The sequence below is a fragment of the Crinia signifera genome, chromosome 2 (assembly GCF_055691185.1).
Source record: "Crinia signifera chromosome 2, ASM5569118v1, whole genome shotgun sequence".
NCBI classification, from domain to species: Eukaryota; Metazoa; Chordata; class Amphibia; order Anura; family Myobatrachidae; genus Crinia; species Crinia signifera.
In genome coordinates, this window is record NC_139218.1 from 171,560,937 (window position 1) to 171,582,954 (window position 22,018).

At 45.1% G+C, this 22,018-nt stretch overlaps 1 protein-coding gene across 1 annotated transcript in view; it reads left to right on the forward strand.

Moving 5' to 3' along the window:
* Window positions 1-22,018, forward strand: part of CACNA1S (calcium voltage-gated channel subunit alpha1 S) — a 761,524-nt gene that overhangs the window by 623,880 nt on the left and 115,626 nt on the right. Inside the window, exon 31 of the mRNA XM_083173194.1 lies at window positions 20,345-20,410. Within this exon, the coding sequence (XP_083029320.1) occupies window positions 20,345-20,410 (66 nt within the window). The remainder of the gene's footprint in view (window positions 1-20,344; window positions 20,411-22,018) is intronic.

Sequence of the window (22,018 nt, forward strand, 5' to 3'; positions counted from 1 at the left end):
GCTTACACACTGAGCTCCTGTATGAGAGGACAGCAGTGTGTTACAGGCATGTTCTAAGTGGTCCCCAGCTGAGGGGGAGATACTGGAACTAGGAGATCCTGCAATGGGAGCGGCTGTCTGGGGGTGGTTGGCGCCAAAAGTCACGGACCCCGCAGCAGCAGGGACTTGGTCCCTTCCCTCACTCTGTTTTGGCGCCATTCAGAACGCTTGCAGCGGAGCTGAGCTGGCTGACCGATCCTGGCAGAGTGTTTGGATTTCCTGGGCATCGCTTTCCCCACATCTGAAACCATCAGACAGATAAGTGACTGGGTGCATTGGCTCGGTATAAACGCCTGTACAGTGAATGCGCTGACTGTGTTATTTTACATCATGTCTGAGCATCAGTCTGTGGTTTTGGGGGAGGGAGTCCTTAATACATTGAGCGCTTGCAGTGTTTGTATACTGAATTTTGTCCCTGAGCAGATGGCCAAGGGGGGCTTGTGTATTACTTGCGCTGCTGTGAGACCCATGGGGAGTGAACCCCAGAGGGTAGAGCAATTGGAGCCTGCGTGGGCCAGTGCCCTGGGCAGGTCTGTGAATGCTTTAGTGCAATTGCTGGACAGACAGAGTGATGTCTTGGTAGATTCTCAGAGACCTATGTCATCATCTCAGCAGTCCTCTGGCTCCTTGCCTCTGACCCAGGCAGATCCTGGCTTCCTTCAGGTCATGCAGGATACTTCAAAAGGGATTAGCAGGTTTAGTGAATTACTAGACAAAATAGATGTTGATGCTGTGGGGACCCCTAAAAGGTCTTATTCAGTGCCTTTACTTGTTGCTGAAGAGGAAGGAGAATATGCAGACATTCCCTGGGAGCAGGGTGATGATTCTGAGGATTCCACTGCCGCAGGAGTGGAGGATTTGATTACTGCTGTAAAACAGGCTTTGAATTTGTCTGTGGAAGATAAAACTCCTGCAAAAGGTGTGTTTAAACTGCAGCGTAAGGAAGCTGTTACCTTCCCTGCAGGTGAAGGTTTACAGGATTTATTTGAAGGGGCTTGGAAAACGCCCGATAATAGGCTGCAGATGCCAAAGAGATTTTTAAGTTTATATCCCATGCCTGAGGCTCATGCAGATCTCTGGGAGAAAGTTCCAGTGGTAGATGCTTCTGTGGCACGTTTGTCAAAAGCCACTCTGCTGCCAGTGCAGGGGGGAGCAGCCTTTAAGGACCCAGTAGATAAAAAGCTGGAGGGTAACCTCAAGGCAATTTTTGAAGGGGTGGGCTACACACTCCGCCCTCTGCCAATGACCTGTGCACTATTTTACATGCTGATCCTTGTGTGTTGTTACTTGCAGAGAAGCTTAAAGCAGCTGCAGAGTATGTGCTTGAGGAGGAGGAGGAAGCTCTCAAAATGGCTGCCAGAGTTTCCACAGTGTCCGTCAATGCCAGGAGAGTGCTCTGGCTTAAAGCTTGGAAGGCGGATAACGAGTCTAAGAAGGCCTTAGAGGCATTAGCTTTTAAAGGAAAGCTGTTGTTTGGTTCAGAACTGGAAGAAATTATTAAGCAGGCCACGGGTGGCAAAAGTACCTTCCTGACGGCCCCTGCAGCCAAGCAGACATCAAGGTTTTCTGCTTTTAGGCCGTCCTTTCGGCCCTCCCCTAGAGGAGGGGCGTCCTTTCGAGGACAGTCCTTTAGGGGAAAGTTTCAGTCCTCCAGGGGCAAGGCCCCAAAGTCTAACTTCGGTTCCTTTCATAAGAAACCAAACACCAAAGGAGAGGACAAACCCACTGCATGACTACCAGGGGATTTGCCCGGCGGTGGTCAAGGTGGGGCGGGGGGGGGCATCTGTCACAGTTCAGGGACGCATGGGCATTGTTAGACCAGGATTCCTGGGTATTAGACATTATATCCCAGGGTTACAGAATTCCCTTCAAAGGTCTTCCTCCGAGAAGATTCATTCCCACACCACTACCAAAGGAGGCTCGGCTCCGTACAGCTCTCTTGTGAGCGGCTCACTCTCTTTTAGAGAAGGGTGTGGTGATCCCAGTCCCCAGAGCGGAGTGGAAAAAAGGCTTTTGTTCCACTCTGTTTCTGGTGCCCAAACCAGACGGGTCTTTCAGACCGATTCTCAATTTAAAGTCATTATATATCCATTTGTGGGTAGACCATTTCAAAATGGAGTCTCTACGGTCAGTGCTGCTAAGCCTGGACCAGGGAGAATTTTTGGCATCCATGGATGTCCAGGACGCATACCTTCATGTTCCTATCCATCCGGAACATCAGACTCTATTGAGGTTTGCGATAGGAGACCTGCATTTGCAATTCCAGGCGTTGCCCTTCGGTCTGGCTACAGCGCCAAGGGTATTCACCAAGATAATGTCAGTAATGGCGGCAGTGCTTCGACAGAGGGGAATCACTGTGATTCCATATTTGGACGACCTGCTGTTCAAAGCAGAAACAGCGGAAAAGTTAGTCACTTGGCAGAAGCCATCGGGTTTTTGCAGGCTCACGGTTGGCTTTTAAATTTACAAAAGTCTCAGTTGGTACCGTCACAGAGACTCCAGTTCGTGGGAGTTGTTCTGGATACCCATCTACATCGGGTATTCCTGCCAGAGGCAAAAGCCAGGGACCTGGCTGCTTTGGTCCAGGAGATCCTCGGGACTCAGAGCACATCAGTTTGGAGGTGTCTCAAGCTGCTGGGGAAGATGGTGGCGTCTTTCGAGACGTTACAGTTCACCAGGTTCCACTCTCGAGTGTTCCAGTGGAACATTCTGACAGCCTGGTCGGGGAATACTCAGACCATGAAGTCAGAACACATAGTGTTGTCTCCAGAAACTCGGTCTTCCCTGAAATGGTGGATGGTGGTGGATTCCCTTCAGTGGGGTCGGTCTCTGCAGTCCTGGAGCTGGCTGGTAGTCACTACCGACGTCAGTCTCAGGGGCTGGGGGGCAGTAGTCTTGGACCTGCGTCTGCAGGGCTTATGGACCTCGGAGGAGTCTGCCTTGCCGATCAACATCCTGGAACTGAGGGCTGTGTGGAAGGTGATTTTCCTGGCAGGAGAAAGATTACAGGGCCTCCCTTTAAGGATTCAGACCGACAACGCCACAGCTGTGGCATATCTGAATCACCGGGGAGGCACACGCAGCAAGCTGGCTATGTGGGAGGTATCCCGAATCTTCTTGTGGGCGGAACAGAATGTTCCAGCGTTGTCAGCGATATTCATCCCAGGGGTGGAGAATATAGAGGCCGACTTCCTGAGCAGGGAGGAGCTGCTGGAAGGAGAATGGAGTCTGAACCCACAAATATTTCTTCAGATTACACTGAAATAGGGAACTCCGGATGTGGACCTGATGGCATCAAGGTTCAACCATCAGGTGCCCAGGTTTTATGCCAGGACGAGAGATCCACTGGCAGAAGCAGTGGATGCTATGACCATCCCCTGGGAGGGGAATCTACTTTATGTCTTCCCGCCAGTTCCAATGCTGGCAAGAGTTTTGAAAAAGATCCAGGTCCAGGCAATGCTGGTGATTTTAGTGGCCCCAGATTGGCCAAGGAGGTCCTGGTACTCGAGGCTTCAGAGATTGTCTGTGGACTCGTAGCGTCTACCTCTGAGGTCAGACCTTCTAAACCAAGGACCGTTCAACCATCTGGATTCAGCTCGGCTAAATTTGACGGCTTGGCTGTTGAAACCGCCATCTTGAAGAACAAAGGGTTCTCAGAGGCTGTGTCACAAATGTACTTTGACTACCTGCCTATTCAGCTCGGGAATTGGCTAGACCTAACGCAGAGGTGCGGAGTCTAACCGTGCCGAGGGTTTTCTGCCAGTGACCCCTCCAATTGGGATTTGGGCTTCTGCGGCACTTGACACGTCGGTCGCGTTCCTCTGGTTAGGTTTCCCTTTATGAGCTGGAGGCCGGGAGTAGGTAATATGGAGAGGCAGTCGTCTAGCTGGGTCGGTATCTATGCGGTCAGTTAGGAGCCCAGGGGAGAGGTAAAGAAGGTCCAAAACAAGCCGGGTCATACACGGGAGACACTGTTTGCGGTACACTGGGATGAGACGGAGGGATAGTCGGGAGTAAGCTGAGGTCATACACGGAGAGGTCAACGGAGTACCAGGGGTTAAGCGAGAGGGTTGTCAGGAACTAGCCGGGTCAAAACAATAGCAAGTGTGATGAGATACAAGCACAGGAACGCTGGAGTAGGTGTGAGTCTGGCAGAGTTCCCCTGCCAGGGACTTTCTTTTATCCCCTGCAGGCTGCTGCCTAATTTCCTGCCTGTGCCTTTAATTTCTAGAACGTGCGGCGCGCGCGCCCCTAGTGAGCGCGCGCCCGTGTACCCGGAAGCCGGACACACGCTGCCGGAGCTCCGACAGAGGGAGACCCCGACAGCCTGCTGACTCGCCGGCTACCGCCCGCGTCAGGACGACGATGCCCGGACTGAACCGCCCGCTGCCTGAAACGCTGCCGGACGTCCCAGCCTGCCGCCCGCCATGCCCAGCCTGCCGCCCGCAGAACGCACGTCCCCGGACCCGGTAAGAGACTCCCGCGGTCCGGGAGACTGTGACATTACCCCCCACCCTAGGGGTGGGCACCGAACACCCTATGAAAGGTTTCTTGGGATATTTCTGATGGAACTTGTGGAGTAACTGTGGGGCGTGAATTTCAGAAGCCTTAACCCAGCAACGCTCCTCAGGACCGAATCCTTTCCAGTCGATGAGGAATTGAACACGACCCCTGGAAACTCTTGAATCCAGAATCTGACTTATCTCATATTCCTCATGACCTCCTACCAGGAGGGGTGTATAAGGCCGTCTGAGGGAAGAGAACCTATTGAGAATAAGCGGTTTCAGAAGTGACACATGAAAGACGTTGGGAATCCTAAGGGATCTAGGAAGTTTGAGTCTTACTGCCACTGGATTAACTACTTGAAGAACATAAAAGGGACCGATGAACTTTTGAGCTAATTTCATAGACGGGACTTTGAGCCTTAAATGTCGCGTGGAGAGCCATACTCTATCTCCAGGTTTAAATTGAGGAGCTTCTTTCCTTTTATAATTGGCAAAGCGTCTGTAGCGATCAGAGGATTTAGTAAGGTTTCTTCTCACCTCAGACCAGATGCTCAGAAACTTCTTGACCGTATGTTGAACGGCTGGCAGAGTACTAGAAGACTTGGAAAAAATTTCAGGAAGGTTAGGATGAAATTCATTTTTAATGAAGAATGGAGAATGCCCTGTGGACTCATGGTACAGATTGTTGTGGGCAAACTCTGCCCAGGGGAGCAGAGACGCCCAATCATCCTGATTGGCTGACACGTAAATCCTTAAGAACTTCTCGAGGTCTTGGTTAACCCTTTCGGTCTGCCCATTGCTCTGGGGGTGGTAAGCCGAAGAGAAGTTGAGTTTGATATTAAATGAAGAGCATAAAGCTCGCCAAAACTTGGAAGTGAATTGGACTCCTCTATCTGACACAATGCTTTGAGGAAATCCGTGCAACTTAAAGATATTTTTTATAAAACTCTCGGCCAGCTGAGAAGCAAATGGAAGGCCCTTGAAGGGAATGAAATGGGCCGCCTTGGAAAAACGATCCACCACCACCCAGATAGTATTAAAACCCTGGCTAAAAGGAAGCTCGGTGATGAAAACCATCGAAATGTCAACCCAGGGGTGACTTGGGACTGGAAGGGGCTGAAGCAACCCAACTGGAGCTTGTGGTATAGAATTGTGTTGAGCACATGTATCGCAAGCAGCTACAAAGTTCTTAACGTCTGTTTTGACTGATGGCCACCAGTAGCTACGACCAATGATCTCTGTAGTCTTCTTGGTACCAGCGTGTCCGGTGAAGTGAGAGGAGTGGAACCAACGTAGAAGTTTAGTTCGAGACTTTAATGGCACAAATGTCTTCCCTACAGGGACTTTTATGCTCTTGGAGGATACAATAAAACAAGATGACTTTAAGATGGGCTTCTGGTCATTTAACTCCTCTGAAGCAGCTGGCCCAAAGACTCGCGAAAGTGCATCTGCTTTAATGTTTTTGTCTCCTGGACGATAAGTTAACACTAGATTGAATCGGTCAAAAAATCAGGACCATCTAGCCTGTCTATAATTTAGGCAATGAGCCGTCTTAAGGTACATCAGGTTTCTGTGGTCCGTATAGACTGTTACTGGGAATCTTGCTCCCTCTAATATATGACGCCATTCTTGTAAAGCCAATTTAATGGCTAACAGCTCTTTATCTCCTACTGCGTAATTTCTTTCTGCAGGTTGAAATTTCTTGGAGAAGAAACCACAGGCGTACCATTTGTTAGCTTCATCTTTTTGGGAAAGAACTGCCCCCACCCCTACTGAAGATGCATCCACTTCCACAAAGGGTTTGTCAGGGTCAGGCCGCCTTAAGATGGGTGCTGAAACAAAGAGTTGCTTGAGTAATGAAAAGGCTTGCTTAGCCTCCGAAGACCACTCCTTGGTATTCTCTCCTTTGCGAGTAAGCTTGGTTATTGGAGCTACCACAGAAGAGTAATCTTTTATAAACTGCCTGTAGAAGTTGCAAAAACCCAAAAAGCGTTGAATGGACTTCAACCCTACCAGTTGTGGCCAGTCAGAGATTGCAGACAATTTTTTCGGGTCCATCCATAACTCTGAACCAGTGACAATGAACCCCAAGAAAGGCATCTCTTGTTGTTCGAATGAGCATTTCTCTAGTTTGCAGTACAACTGGTGCTTACGAAGGCGAGCTAGAACTTCTTGAACATGCTGCTGATGTGCATGAAGGTTCCCTGAAAAAAATAAGATGTCGTCCAGGTAGACAATTACAAATTTGTTCAACAAATCTTGGAAGATATGGTTCATGTATCTCTGGAAAACTGCCGGGGCGTTGCTCAAGCCGAACGGCATCACCAAGTACTCAAAGTGTCCATCTCGCGTGTTGAAAGCCGTCTTCCACTCACCTCCTGACCTAATTCGGATCAAATTATATGCCCCGCGGAGATCCAGTTTTGTGAAAAAACGTGCCCCTTTGATTTTGTCAAAGAGTTCAGAGATGAGAGGAAGAGGAAAACGATCCTTCACGGTAATGGCATTAAGACCCCTATAATCATCACAAGGCCTGAGACCCCCGTCTTTTTTTTGGACAAAAAACAGACCCGCTCCCGCTGGTGACTTGGATTCCCTGATAAAACCTCGCTCCAAATTATCCTTGATATAATCTGAGACTGCCTGAGACTCCGCCATGGACAACGGAAACACTCGGCCACGAGGAGGACATTTCCCAGGAACTAAATCGATGGCACAGACCCAAATCATATGGGCTGGTAGCTTCTCAGCTTCTTTCTTGCTGAACACATCCGCAAAGGCTTGATAAGCGATTGGAAGCCTGGGCCCGGTCCCCAGCTTGGAGGAAGATATAGTACAGGAATGTCGTTTGATCTGTTCAAGGCATCGCCCCTGACACTCCTGCCCCCATGCCAATACTTGAGGACGTTTCCAGTCCAGTACAGGTGAATGTAATTGCAGCCATGGCAATCCCAAAATGACGGGATTCTCTGCTGAAGGGAGCACGAAGAAGGAGATGGACTCTTGATGAAGAATCCCCACTTTCATCTGTACTACTAAAGTATTGGAACGGATGCTTGAAAAGGGCAACCTATTGCCATCTACCCCTATAATGTGTAGGGGATTCGTCAGTCCGTGACACGGAACTCCCAAGCGTTTAGCTGTGTCTGCGGTGATAAAGTTACCATCCGCGCCGGAGTCTAGGAAAGCTTTGAAGACCAAGGAAGAGTTCCCATAAGTTAGGGTTACATCGATGGTGAACCCAATTGCGGACACTCGAGAAGAGGTATATGATAGTGTGCCTAACCTGACCCCCTTACAATCAGTTAGGCCTTGTCGTTTCCCGGACTCTTGGGACAAGCAGAAAGGAGATGACCTGACTCCCCGCAATACAGACACAATCGATTCTTAAATCTTCGCTCTCTTTCTGCGAAGGGAAGGCGAGCTTTCCCAATCTGCATGGGTTCCTCCAATTGCTGACTTGCCCCGGAAGCCGATGCCGAAGGTGGACTAGTTGCTGGAGGAATAAATCGGGGTGCCAACTTGAAACTGTACTTCCGGGATTGTTCCCTCTCCTTATCCCTCTCTTGATAACGGAGGTCCACCCGTGTACATAAGGAAATTAGGTCGTCCAAAGAAGTCGACGACTCCCGACCTGCCAACTCATCTTTAATCTTCTCAGATAGCCCCTGTGTGTGAAGGTGGCCATCAGAGCCTCCTCGTTCCACCCTAACTCGGATGCGAGGGTCCTGAACTGAACCGTGTATTGTCCCACAGTCTGGGTTCCTTGTCTTAGCCGGAGAATGGCTGAAGCGGCGGACGTCACCCTACCTGGTTCATCAAACACCTTACGGAACTCGGTGATGAATTCAGTGATGCTATTATTCACCGCGTGATCCTTCTCCCAGAGTGGAGAGGCCCAGGACAGAGCTTGACCCGTGAGTAGCGAAATCATGTAGGCTACCTTCGCCCTATCTGACGGGAAGGATGCCGCCTGTATTTCAAATTGGATGAGGCACTGATTTAGGAATCACCGACACTCCTTAGGGTTCCCATCGAATTTAGCGGGGTTCTGAATGCGAAGCGGAGCAGCACTTGCTGCGGCCACCGGAGGAAGTGGAGCCGGAGGCGGTGGAGCCGGGGGGGCTTCAATACGTTGCATTAAGGTCTGCAGGCATTGCATGATCTGAGCCTGATCCTGTTCCTGCTTGTTCACCCTGGTTAGCAAATGCTCCAGAAGCTCCTTTGGAGACGGACCGGCCACTGGATCCATATTTATGGGCCAGAGTATTCTGTCACAAATGTACTTTGACTACCTGCCTATTCAGCTCGGGAATTGGCGAGACCTAACGCAGAGGTGCGGAGTCTAACCGTGCCGAGGGTTTTCTGCCAGTGACCCCTCCAATTGGGATTTGGGCTTCTGCGGCACTCGACACGTCGGTCGCGGTCCTCTGGTTAGGTTTCCCTTTATGAGCTGGAGGCCGGGAGTAGGTAATATGGAGAGGCGGGCATCTAGCCGGGTCGGTATCTATGCGGTCAGTTAGGAGCCCAGGGGAGAGGCAAAGAAGGTCCAAAACAAGCCGGGTCATACACGGGAGACACTGTTTGCGGTACACTGGGATGAGACGGAGGGATAGTCGGGAGTAAGCTGAGGTCATACACGGAGAGGTCAACGGAGTACCAGGGGTTAAGCGAGAGGGTTGTCAGGAACTAGCCGGGTCAAAACAATAGCAAGTATGATGAGATACAAGCACAGGAACGCTGGAGTAGGTGTGAGCCTATACTCTTGCAGAGTTCCCCTGCCAGGGACTTCCTTTTATCCCCTGCAGGCTGCTGCCTAATTTCCTGCCTGTGCCTTTAATTTCTAGAACGTGCGGCGCGCGCGCCCATGTACCCGGAAGCCGGACACACGCTGCCGGAGCTCCGACAGGCCGGCCGGCGATGCCCGAACTGAACCGCCCGCTGCCTGAAACGCTGCCAGACATCCCAGCTACCGCCCGCCATGCCCAGCCTGCCGCCCGCAGAACGCACATCCCCGGACCCGGTAAGAGACTCCCGCGGTCCGGGAGACTGTGACAGGCTGTGGTTAACACCATGATTAAAGCTAGAAAGTCAGTATCTTCTGCAAATTATTATAGGGTCTGGAAGACCTATATTAGGTGGTGTGAAAGGCAGAAAGTCACACACATCGCGATTTAGATTGGCTAAATTGCTGGAGTTTTTGCAGGATGGCTTTTCATCTGGGTTAAGCCTTCAGTCACTCAAAGTGCAGATCTCGGCCTTGTCAATTTATTTCCAAAGAAGGATAGCATTGTTACCGGAAGTACAGACCTTCCTGCAGGGGGTTTCTCGATTGAAACCTCCCTACAAGCAACCAGTAGCGCCATGGGATTTATCTCTGGTTCTGGATTGTCTTCAAAAGGCACCTTTTGAGCCGTTAAGGTCGGCTGACCTTAAATTCGTTACATGGAAACTGGTATTTTTGTTGGCGGTGGCGTCAGCAAAAAAGAGTATCGGAGTTGGGAGCATTGTCCTGCAAGTCTCCCTTCCTTATATTTTATGATGATAGGGCTGTCCTTCGGACAGTACCCCAATTTTTACCAAAAGTAGTCTCTGCTTTTCATCGAAATCAGGAGATAGTTCTGCCTGTGTTTCAACCCCCAGAGGGTTCAAGGAAAAGGGACAAATTGAGGAATTTGGATGTTGTGCGCGCGCCCCCTTCTCCCCCGCTCGCAAGGCTTTGGTGCGTGCACCCAGCAAACAGACTTTTCGCCGAGTTAGTACACACCCAGCATATAAACATGGGCAGAAATGCTGCTGCACATGCAGAAAACATTGGTCTTTGTTCAAACGAGTAGCCGCTGTGAATGAACCAGAATAAGGACCTATGTGTGAGTTTGCTACGCCATTCTAGTCTTTGATGTTCACCAAATACATGTACACTATTTAGATAATAAGTCACATTGTGGTCTTTTACTTTATTTCTTCACATGGTCTGAGCGAGTCTAAACACAAGTACCACAGCACTCACAGAAAGTTTGGTCAGATATAACTATTTGGAAAGAAGAATTTTTTTTTTATCAAAGGGACGTACGATACTACTTTTTTCACATTTATATGTTTGTGCCTCAATGATTGTATTGTTCAAATATGTGTGTGTGTGTGTGTATATGTATGTATGTATATATATATATATATATATATATATATATATATATATATATATATATATATATATATATATATATATATATATATATATATATATATGGGAAAAGAAGGGAAATGTAGGGCGCCACTTGTGTTCTGAACAACTTAGTTTTTTTAATCAAAAAGACAGATATACCTTTAGAAAAAAGGGTGTCAGCTGACCTCTAAGAAAAACACCTTGGTAAGGGGTGTAGCAAAAAGATACAATGGTTTGGATAAAGGTCTAAGCGACTACAAATATCTGAATAGGAAACGTTTTACTTTTAAAACATATAAAAGTTTTATTAGTACAAAAAAATTTTTGGTATATAAAAAATGCACAATAGTATTTATATAAGAACAAACAGTACAAGAAATATCATAGAAAAAAGCAATATATAAAAAATGCGAAGCTAAGTAAAAAATGCCTATAAAAAAATATCGCTGAAAAGGGGAGATATAAAACAAGTTATAGTTAAAAGATACAGAAGTATCAGAACTTATCTCTTTATGGAGGTGTCACCAAGCAGTACCCCTCTTTATGGAGGTGTCACCAAGCAGTACTGCTTGGTGACACCTCCATAAAGAGATAAGTTCTGATACTTCTGTATCTTTTACCTATAACTTGTTTTATATCTCCCCTTTTTAGCGATATTTTTTTATAGGCATTTTTTACTTAGCTTCGCATTTTTTATATATTGCTTTTCTATGATATTTCTTGTACTGTTTGTTCTTATATAAATACTATTGTGCATTTTTTATATACAAAAAATTTTTTGGTACTTGTGAGTTAACTGGGCGCCCGATTTCTAAATCGAGTCGGATCGGGCACATCGCATCGCATCGCATCGCATGCGACCATCGGATGCGATGCGATGCGATGACCCGATTTTTCCATAGGAATCAATGTTAAAATGGACTGAGTCCATTTTAACATGGAATTCAATGGGAAAAGGGGTCCTTTTCATACCCCTACTATCCAAGTGGGCATGGAGTTGGATATAAACCTGTGGCGAGCGTAGCGAGCCACCGAGCCCGAAGCGTGGCGAGCGTAGCGAGCCCTGCGAGGGGACACAGAATACCGTCCCCTCGCGGGGCTCGCTTCGCTCGCCACGCTTCGGGCTCGGTGGCTCGCTACGCTCGCCACAGGTTTATATCCAACTCCATGCCCACTTGGATAGTAGGGGTATGAAAAGGACCCCTTTTCCCATTGAATTCCATGTTAAAATGGACTCAGTCCATTTTAACATTGATTCCTATGGAAAAATCGGGTCATCGCATCCGATGGTCGCATGCGATGCGATGCGATATCGCATCGCATCTGATTGTATGCCTTAACTTAAGGCATACAATCAAAAAATCGGGCGCCCAGATAACTCATAAGTACCAAATTTTTTGTACTAATAAAACTTTTATATGTTTTAAAAGTAAAACATTTCCTATTCAGATATTTGTAGTCGCTTAGACCTTTATCCAAACCATTGTGTATATATATATATATATATATATATATTTTTAGCGATATTTTTTTGTAGGCATTTTTTACTTAGCTTCGCATTTTTTATATATTGCTTTTTCTATGATATTTCTTGTACTGTTTGTTCTTATATAAATACTACTGTGCATTTTTTATATACAAACATTTTTTTTCTACTAATAAAACTTTTATATGTTTTAAAAGTAAAACGTTTCCTATTCAGATATTTGTAGTCACTTAGACCTTTATCCAAACCATTGTATATATATATATATATATATATATATATATATATATATATATATATATCCATCCAAGGGCTCAGAGATGAGCTGCGGCCGGCACTCACGGAGACTGTATTTCAATCAATGTAAACAACAACCAAGTGTGGTCAATGTTTCTGAGGTGTTTTAATAACCTCTTTAGTCAGGACATCAAAAGTATAAAGACAAATAAAACATTTAAATAGTTTACCCATACCGCCCACAGAGTACTCCTGCACGCATCACCCGAGCGGGAGTCGCAATGACGTCACAGTGGTGCATCCCGGCGTCTTGTCCGACACCCCAGGGGGCGTGTCAAGAGGAATACAACAACAATCACCATGACAACTGTGGGAAACAAAAGTACATGTCATAAAACAAGCATATTTACATTGAATCAGACACAGTGAACAATAATATATTAATGCAGGCAGACAATATCAAATATATCAAGGGAAATGACATACAATCTATCCATATTACTCACAATCTGTAATTTGATCACTGGCCATGCTGGATTTATCAGGTTTGCAGTTGTAAGTAGCCCATGACTTAATATATATATACATTTCTTGAATACCAAAAACATCTTATCTAAAAATAATTGAGACCACACAATAAATCACACTAACCATAAATAAAGACACGGACCACTGAATTAAAGCTTAAAAAGGTCAAAACGGATTATTTATTGAAGAGACCTTGTTATACTAAACAAATTGGAATTTGGAATTTTTGAGATCAAAGTCCCTAACATTTAAACTAAAGATTTGGAGGATGGAAAAAAACAAGTCGCTACCAACACGCCAGCCCAGTCAACTTGATAAACGTAAACAAGAACTCCAGGAGGGGTTCACCACCGCCTCCTAACTGCACAACCTGCATTGCGAGGGGCTCACCACCCCCTAACCTGGCTGAGCCAATGTGCGGTCCCGCAGGGGAACGCCCCTTGTCCACCAGCATGGGGAGGACCACCCGCCCTCCTACTAAAAGGGTGATGTCCCACAATGACCGCTTATGCCCTTCTTTGACCGCTGGCTGGTAGCGACTTCCCGCCACAACGAGGTTACCAAAAACTGAAGCCGCCATCCCCACAAAAAAAAATCACGACCAAGAATACAACCTAACTAATCAAACCCATAAACGGAAAATATCTTCCAAGAAAATGCAGATTCCCGCAGGGGAAAGATGCACCCTGTCCTCTCTATAGTACCCAACACTGTTAAGCACTATCAATGGATGCCTGACAACCAAACCCCCCATCGCTCTCACAAAAACCCCTATAGCCGAGTTCACCTTCTTACGGGCTTTCTCGATTGCAGAAGTCCTTACTGCACCTCGCCAGTGGAAACGAGGAATAATCTCTGACCACACTATCATAACATTAGGCCAGTGAGCTCGCAAAGTCACCAAATCGGACTTGATGCTCAAGATAAGGTCTATGCCTTTGACCCTACCCATGTCATTACCACCAAGGTGAATGACCAACCATTGAGGACGACCCCAATCCCTTTCATGCAGACAAAGAAAAGAACAAGTGACCAGCGCTGTGACAGATACTCAATAAAGTTTATCTTTCATAGGAGTTTCTTTCTATTCTCCGCAAATAATTCTTCCTGATGCTAGCAAGTATTACACTTACAATTAAATTCAACTCAGGCGTGCCCGTAGCAGTTTCTTTACATATCCCTCATATTATCAGAGAAGTCGACATGCAGAACAGACGACATGAAGTTAACTTACATGAGAATTCAATCTCGCATGCACATCAAGGTATCTTTGCCTAGTCAGACCACCGTGGACATCCAGGAACACGGTGGTCTGACTAGGCAAAGATACCTTGATGTGCATGCGAGATTGAATTCTCATGTAAGTTAACTTCATGTCGTCTGTTCTGCATGTCGACTTCTCTGATAATATGAGGGATATGTAAAGAAACTGCTACGGGCACGCCTGAGTTGAATTCAATTGTAAGTGTAATACTTGCTAGCATCAGGAAGAATTATTTGCGGAGAATAGAAAGAAACTCCTATGAAAGATAAACTTTATTGAGTATCTGTCACAGCGCTGGTCACTTGTTCTTTTCTTTGTCTGCATATTGTATTGGGGTTTTTGCGTTAACCCACTACAAGAGACCAGCTGCAATCTATTTTTCAGCGCTGGGTACACACCTACCTCCCTTGTTCTAGTATACTTCCAATCCCTTTCATGCCTAAAGAACACCTGGAGAAATTCACCCCAGCGCATGCCCCTAACACCTATCCACCTAACTGTCCTGTCACCCAAGTAGTCATGTGACCTCCTCCCCATTGGATGCCTTCCTGCCCAATAAATGAAAGAATGGCCGATGAGCCATATTTGTCTTGGTGACTCCATAGAAAAACTGAAAAAAGAAGAGTCCCTACCGTCAGTATCTTATCAACACACAACCAAAATTTATACATTCAACCCATGTGAGGGAGAAAATTAAAAAAAACTCCCGTGGACCAATGTTTGCCAATTGAAATTAGGCCACCTTGGAGGAAAAAGTAAAAACAACCTTCACACCCTCGATTTCTGAATGCTGTAGTTCAAAAACCGAGAGAAAACTTCGTTTTAGGGTTGGCGCAACAGGCGCAACTACATTTTATCTAAATGAACAAATGACTTGTATGAATCAGACTTCCACCGACCTAGCGCCTGGATCGCCCCACCGCCTTTGTAGCCGAACCAATACGAAAAGAATGGGTACCATAATATTGAGGCCTAAGCCCCAAACTACCCAAACATCGCTTTAAAACAGCATTAAAAGTTAGAAAGTGCACTTTCGTCAGCATGCATTAAAAACTGACCCTCAACTCCTGCAGGGCGGATTCCCAAGTAGGATTGCGCTAACCGTACCAGGCAAACTTCCACTTCGCTCTGTGCCTGCAATGTAGTCCACCGCCCTTTCCCCAACTAATCAGTTTTAGACCTCGCTATTTTGCAAAGCAAATACACGCTGCACACTTGAACTTGACTAAAAAGTAAACCTGACTCCATATCCGACTTGTTCCTTGCCACTAGCTCACTTACCCTGAAAGCTCCAAAAAATGCCAATGTAAACGCAGTTCGAAACAGCAGTATTTCAAAAGGGGATTCCCGAACATCCGCCAAAACCCTCACTAACTCTTTCAACAATGCCAGGTCAATGGGATGACGCAAATCCTTAGGAACCGGATTTGCACTCACCCAACCCTCATTCCTGGCCCCGCAGCCGGGAATGAAATGCAATACCCGCAGGGGCAGCAGCCATAGCCCCTTTTGCCTATCCTCCAATGACTCACCTTCCTGGCCATACCTACAAAGAAAGGCTTGCCAATCCCTCCAAGCCATGTCATAAGCCTTCTGTGTGGAAGGAGCCAAAGCGCTCCTGGCCAATCTACCGGCTCGATAATCTGCCAGATATAAGGTGGGCAGGGTAAACCCACTACCGCCGCCCCCAGCACCAACTCCCGGAACTTATCCCACTGAAAGCGGGACAAAGCATCTGCAATCCTGTTGTCAATGCCGGGAACGTGGCAGGCTGAAAAAGTGACATTGAAACGTAAACACTGCAAGACTAAATGCCTGAGTAACCGCAAGGCCAGAGAGCAAGAAGTCCTTTGATTATTGATGGCATGTACCACCCCCATGTTATCACACCAGAACACCACCTGCCTGTCTGCCATCTCTCGGGCCCACAACTCAAGGGCACAACAATTGGAAACAGTTACTGGTGAAACCCCTATCAAACCATGACTTAGGCCAGGGGGCCGCACACCATTCCAACCTGAAAAACGCACCAAAACCCAAACTACCAGACGCATCAGTAAAAAGCGCTGTTATAGCACGGAGGTGCTGGCCACAACACCACTCTGTTAAAAGACACTAAAAAGGAAGACCATACCCACAAATCATCCTTGATCTCCCTGGTGAGATACTGTAAACCGAATGATGCTGCCTAACCACCCCGGCGGTTGCCCGCTCCAATTTATGGCAGAACACACGCCCCCATAGGGATCACCCTGCACGCAAAATTGAAAGACCCTAATAAAGACTGAACCTGTTTCAGGCGCACTTTACGCCTGGAAAAATAGTCCTCAATAAGCCCCAACCTCCTCTGCACCTTACCTGTACCAAAGACCCGTTTTGTAACCTCTAAAATTCCCTTGCAAACAGGACTACCACCGGGCCTACCAACAGAAAATCGTCTAGCTAGTGCGCAATACCGAGGTGTCCAGATTCCACCTGAATGCACCAGTGCAAAAATGAACTAAACTTTTCAAAATAGGCACATGAAACTGAACACCCCATTGGCAAACATCTATCCACAAAAAAATTCTCCCCCTAATTTAAAACCCAGAAACCACAAAGAATCAGGGTGAACCGGGAGCAACCTAAAAGCAGATTCAACATCAAACTTTGCCATTAAGGCCATTCGCCCGCAATTCCGTACCAAATCGAGGGCCTCCTCAAATGACTGATACCTCACCCAGCAGAGCTCCTCTGGTATGGCGTCATTAACCGAGCCACCGTGCGGGTGAGATAGATGCTGAATTAACCTGAACTTTCCCGGAATCAGGCGAATCTAAAATGGGTGGACAATCTGAAATATTTGGGGGTATATATCTCAAATCAACCGGAAGAATACGTTAAACTTAACATAGACCCCCTGTGTCTAAGACATGGGTGAAGCTTCCACTAACAGTAACAGGAAGAATACATTTAATAAAGATGGTGGTCCTACCAAAAATACTGTATGCCCTGCAACACTTGCCTATATATATTCCTATTAAAATATTTAAAACACTAAATAGCGTAACATCGTCCTTTGTGTGGGTGTGGGTATGGTAAATGTTCTCATAAAATGAAAAGCACCAGAAGTGGGTGGAGCAAGTTCTAAAGCAAAAAATGTCCACACAATAATATAATACCTACAAGCTCTAAACATGTAGAGTATATAATGAAAGTAATCATACATTACATACCACTGATGATCAGTTAAAATAATTGGACATAGCTTGGAAATAGCCCAATATTCTCCATGTCAGAGGGTCAATTGAATGGGGGGGGGGGGAATTAGTGGCCCCCAAAAATATAACAAATGGCACCAGATGGGTCAATCTACAAAAAAGAATAGAGTGACCACTATTCAATACAAGTTCCTTATTTATGTGACAGTGATCAAACTCAAAATATGAAAGCTATTACTTACTATAGAGGTGCAAAACCTTCAAGACTCCACTGATTGAGGCAGAGATAATGGCCCAAAATTACAATATAAATGGCACCAGAGATAGGTCAATCTAAAAAAAGAATAGAGTGACCACTGTTCAATACAAGCTCATTTCTGTGATAACAATCAAACCACAATTGTGAGAGCTGTTACTTCAAATATGAAAGCTGTTACTTACTATGGATGTGCAGAACAGGATGTGGATTCTAGGATTCCAAATACTGAATGAAATCCTGAGAACCCCTGAGATCTTATATAGGCTCATGCTGTTACATCACTTCCTGTGATGATAATTCTATGTGGTCTGGAATAATTTACATAAACTGCACTGGAGGAGGCCGACTTAGAGGATATGGATGGCACCTTTACATATACCTACTGAGATAAAAAACTCCCCGAAATAGCGGAGTGAAACTTGTTAAAACATGTAATTGTATTGTGGAACTCATGGCAGCCTCGCCATGCGTTCCAAACGGCGGCCATATTGTTTCCTGTATTAGTTCCGGTAAAATGAAAAAAATAAAGGGGAATATATAAATACACCTAATTAAATGTGATGTGTGGCACATAGGTAATGATTGTGTGCCGCCGATGTCAGGCAGGAGATAAGCCTCATTATGGGAGCCTTTCTGCGTTGCACAGTCCCGGCGCTCACTTCCGGGTGTTGCACAGTTGACTCCGGGTTGGTGGAATGCAAAATTGCATTCCACATCAGCTTAAATGAAATACCTATATCTCAGTTGGATGTTTGCGTTCCATACTAACATAGAAAGATTAATGTGAATGTGATATAGATATTAATATGATCAGGGTATTTGAGAGTGCAATAAATTAATTGGGCACTTTATTATTACATATTTAATATTGTGTGAATTCGATTAATTTGTTGTGAATGCATTTTAGGTGTTAGTGAAACATTTTTTAATACTATGGTGAGTGCATTAGTAAAGTGGTGTTTAAATTAAAGTGGTAATGAACTAATTGGTGCAAATTCTTAGTGATAATATACCTAAAATTCTTAGTTAGGTTAGGATTAGATTGACATAAATTACCAGGATTCTAGGTAGTGAGAATGAAATATCCACTTTGTGAGATTAATCACTGTCACATTTACATTGAGATATTACTCATCAACAGGTAAGTATAATCACAGAATTACACAACCTCATTATCTCATTGTGGGAGTTGATATAAATCCAAATAATAGTAAAAAAAATTGTGATGAGGTAAAATTCATTGCTGTCGCATTTGAATTAGGATATTGCTCAGCAACAGATAAGGGAAACAACACCATTACAAGATCTCATTATCTTACTACATGAAGAAGAAAGAATTATGTGATGAAAGGAAGCAGGATCTTATATGGGAGATAATAAGAGTAAACTCCATCACCCAGTAAAGGAATTAAAATTTGTAATGCCATATATGTTAATAGGTCTTAACGAAATCTACAGAAAGTCTACAATGTCAACTCCTTTGTTTAAGCCTTTGGGGGCCAAAGAGTTCAGAGTGTATATCCCAAAACTTTCCTTTTTGATTAGTTCTTGGTCTCTATTGCCTCCCCTAGGGTTTATAGGTATTCTTTCAAGGATGGTAAACTTGAAGTTGTCTTTGGTCACGCTTGAATTGTGTTTGTCAATGTAGTGCCTGGGTAAACTGTGTACTTTTACTTTTTTCCTGATATTCCTCATATGTTCCTGGATGCGTGTTTTAAAGTTTTTTCACTGTTTCAAATCACCGAGAGTGCCGCCTGATTCACAACCAGATGCAAAAGGAACCACAAGGCTCACCTGGGATGGCACCGGGTCCGGACATGGTTATTCCACAAGTGTTTTATAACAAACTAGTCACATGAGATTAAATGTAAATATGTACTTTTAAGAGCATCTCTTATAGCATTAAAGATGTGCATTTAAGTAAAAGTAACAAATGTAAAAGTAAATGTTGTGGTACAGTAATTAACAATGGATAACTTGAAATGTAGGAAACTCCATGTAGTGCTGAGTAAATGGCACAAATTAATATCATTATTTATGATTATTGGCTGAACTGGTAGTACAGGTTGAGTATCCCCTATCCGAAATGCTCGGGACCGCGAGAATTTCGGATAGGGGAATTTTCCGGTTTTTGGAATATTTTTTTTGCAGCCATACTTACCTGTCCCCTGATGGTCCCCGGGCATCCCTCAGTGTCCGCGCAGTCCCCGGGCGTCCACAGCAGGCCTCCGGCATCTTCTCCTGGTCTCCAGCGGTCCCAGGAATGCATTGCGCGAGTGTGCGCGCGCACCGGTGATGTCACCGGCGCGCGTGCACACACGTGCAATGCATTCCTGGGACCGCTGGAGACCCTGGAGAAGATGCCGGAGGCCTGCTGTGGACGCCCGGGGACTTGGTAAGTATGAAAAGAGGGTTAGGGGTTAAAAAAAAAAAAAAAAAATTCGAATGATTCCAAAAACCACGGTTTTTGGAATAATTCGGATAAGGGATGTCCGGATACTGGATACTCAACCTGTACAATCAGAGCACTTCCTTTGGCCAGTGATCTCATACAAGCATTTATAATTGTCTAACCATATTTTTGAAGTTGCCAAATGAAAATCTAATCAATTCCAGCAGAATGTTCTAATCCTCGCTGTAAATTTTGTTTTCTTTTTTAGGCACTTCCATATGTAGCTCTGCTCATTGTAATGCTGTTTTTTATCTACGCTGTCATTGGAATGCAGGTAAAGAAACACATAAGAAATTGGCTTAAAAAAAATTAATTTAATTGTCCTAAGTGCCCTGAATGTTTGTAAGTTTTCAACTTTTAATATCAGTCCTGTAAAAGAATGAGCATAACTGATGAATAGAGACAGGATTATATGCATTTGCATATTTGCATATGCATTTGCATATTTTGCCCATTCTCACTGGTTATTGCATATTTTACCTAAAATCTAGTGATGGTGCATATTTTAGGCCCCGCCCTCTTCCCACCCACGAGTCACAGCACTGCTTTGCCCTGCTGCTGCTGGCCAGGTAGTGGTAGAGTGTGCAGGCTGGGGAAATATGTGCGCAGTGTGGGGAACCTTGGATGTACGCTATGTATGACACTGCTCTAGGCTGCCAATTCATGTTGATAAAAGTCAGTCGGGGTAGATGCCATTACGAAGCTCCTGAACCTTTGCCTGCCCCTGGCCTGGGACTTTACACCAAGAGACAGATTTCTGCAGCAGAGGAGGTGGGCCGAAGGGCTGTGACATCACGCGGCATAGAGGAAATGCCGTGTCACACTGAGTATACGGCACAAGAAGGAAGCCTTCCACTGCGCCGCCCTCACATGCTATGCTGACATTTGATTCATCGGCGCTGGAGATGAAGGTCCGTGTAGTTGATGCAAGAAGAGCTTTAGACGCTGCAGTATGCTGTAGCAGCCAGGAAGAAAAAAAATCCTGTGTACAGCACTAGACATCTGCAGATGCTGTGGGCCTATTTTTGAGGTTTATTTGCAACAAATTGTATGCTGATTTTTAAATAAATAAGTTAAAAATTACTTTCTTTATTATTTAATGTAGCATATTTTAAGTATTTTTCATGCATATTTGCATGCATATTTCAAGCTTTTTATGTTGCATATAATCCTGTCTCTACTGATGAACATAATCGATCTTCCAAATTATGTCAATTGTGATGTTTCCATCAATACTAGATTCATGCCACTTGGAGCACTTGTCATGTGTGAAGAAGGTAGAGAAGGAATACACCAAAACGGCTTGATCCAGCTTTATTAGCTAAGCAGAAAAAGCTAAACCATGTTGCATTGTTGGTGGGGCAGATGTAACGTGCAGAGATATTTAGATTTGTGTGGGTGATATTTTTTCTGTGCAGGGTGTGTACTGGCTGCTTTATTTTTACATTGCAATTGAGATTTCAGTTTGAACATACTGTATCCCACCAAAATCTAACTATCTCTGCTGTTACATCAGCCTCACCTGCAGTGCAACATGGTTTTGCCCATTTTTTTTTTATTTTTTTTTTTTGGGGGGGGGGGGGGGGTATTTCTTCTTATTTGCTTTGCTAACACAGCTGTAACAGGCCAAAAGTCTCCATCTCAACAGCATATGGGATTTTATTATATTAAAATTATGTATGCAGGCTAGAGGGTGATTTTTTAAAATATTCAGCAAAAGATTTCTTGGTGACAATATGTCCTATGATGTCTACCCATCCTTTTTAGGGAAGCCTGCAAGAATAAATGTAAATGAAACAACTGTCATGATGATGGAAATTAAATTAACAATTTTATTTTTAAAGTGACTGTATACAGTACGTGGACAGTTCTAGAAAATACG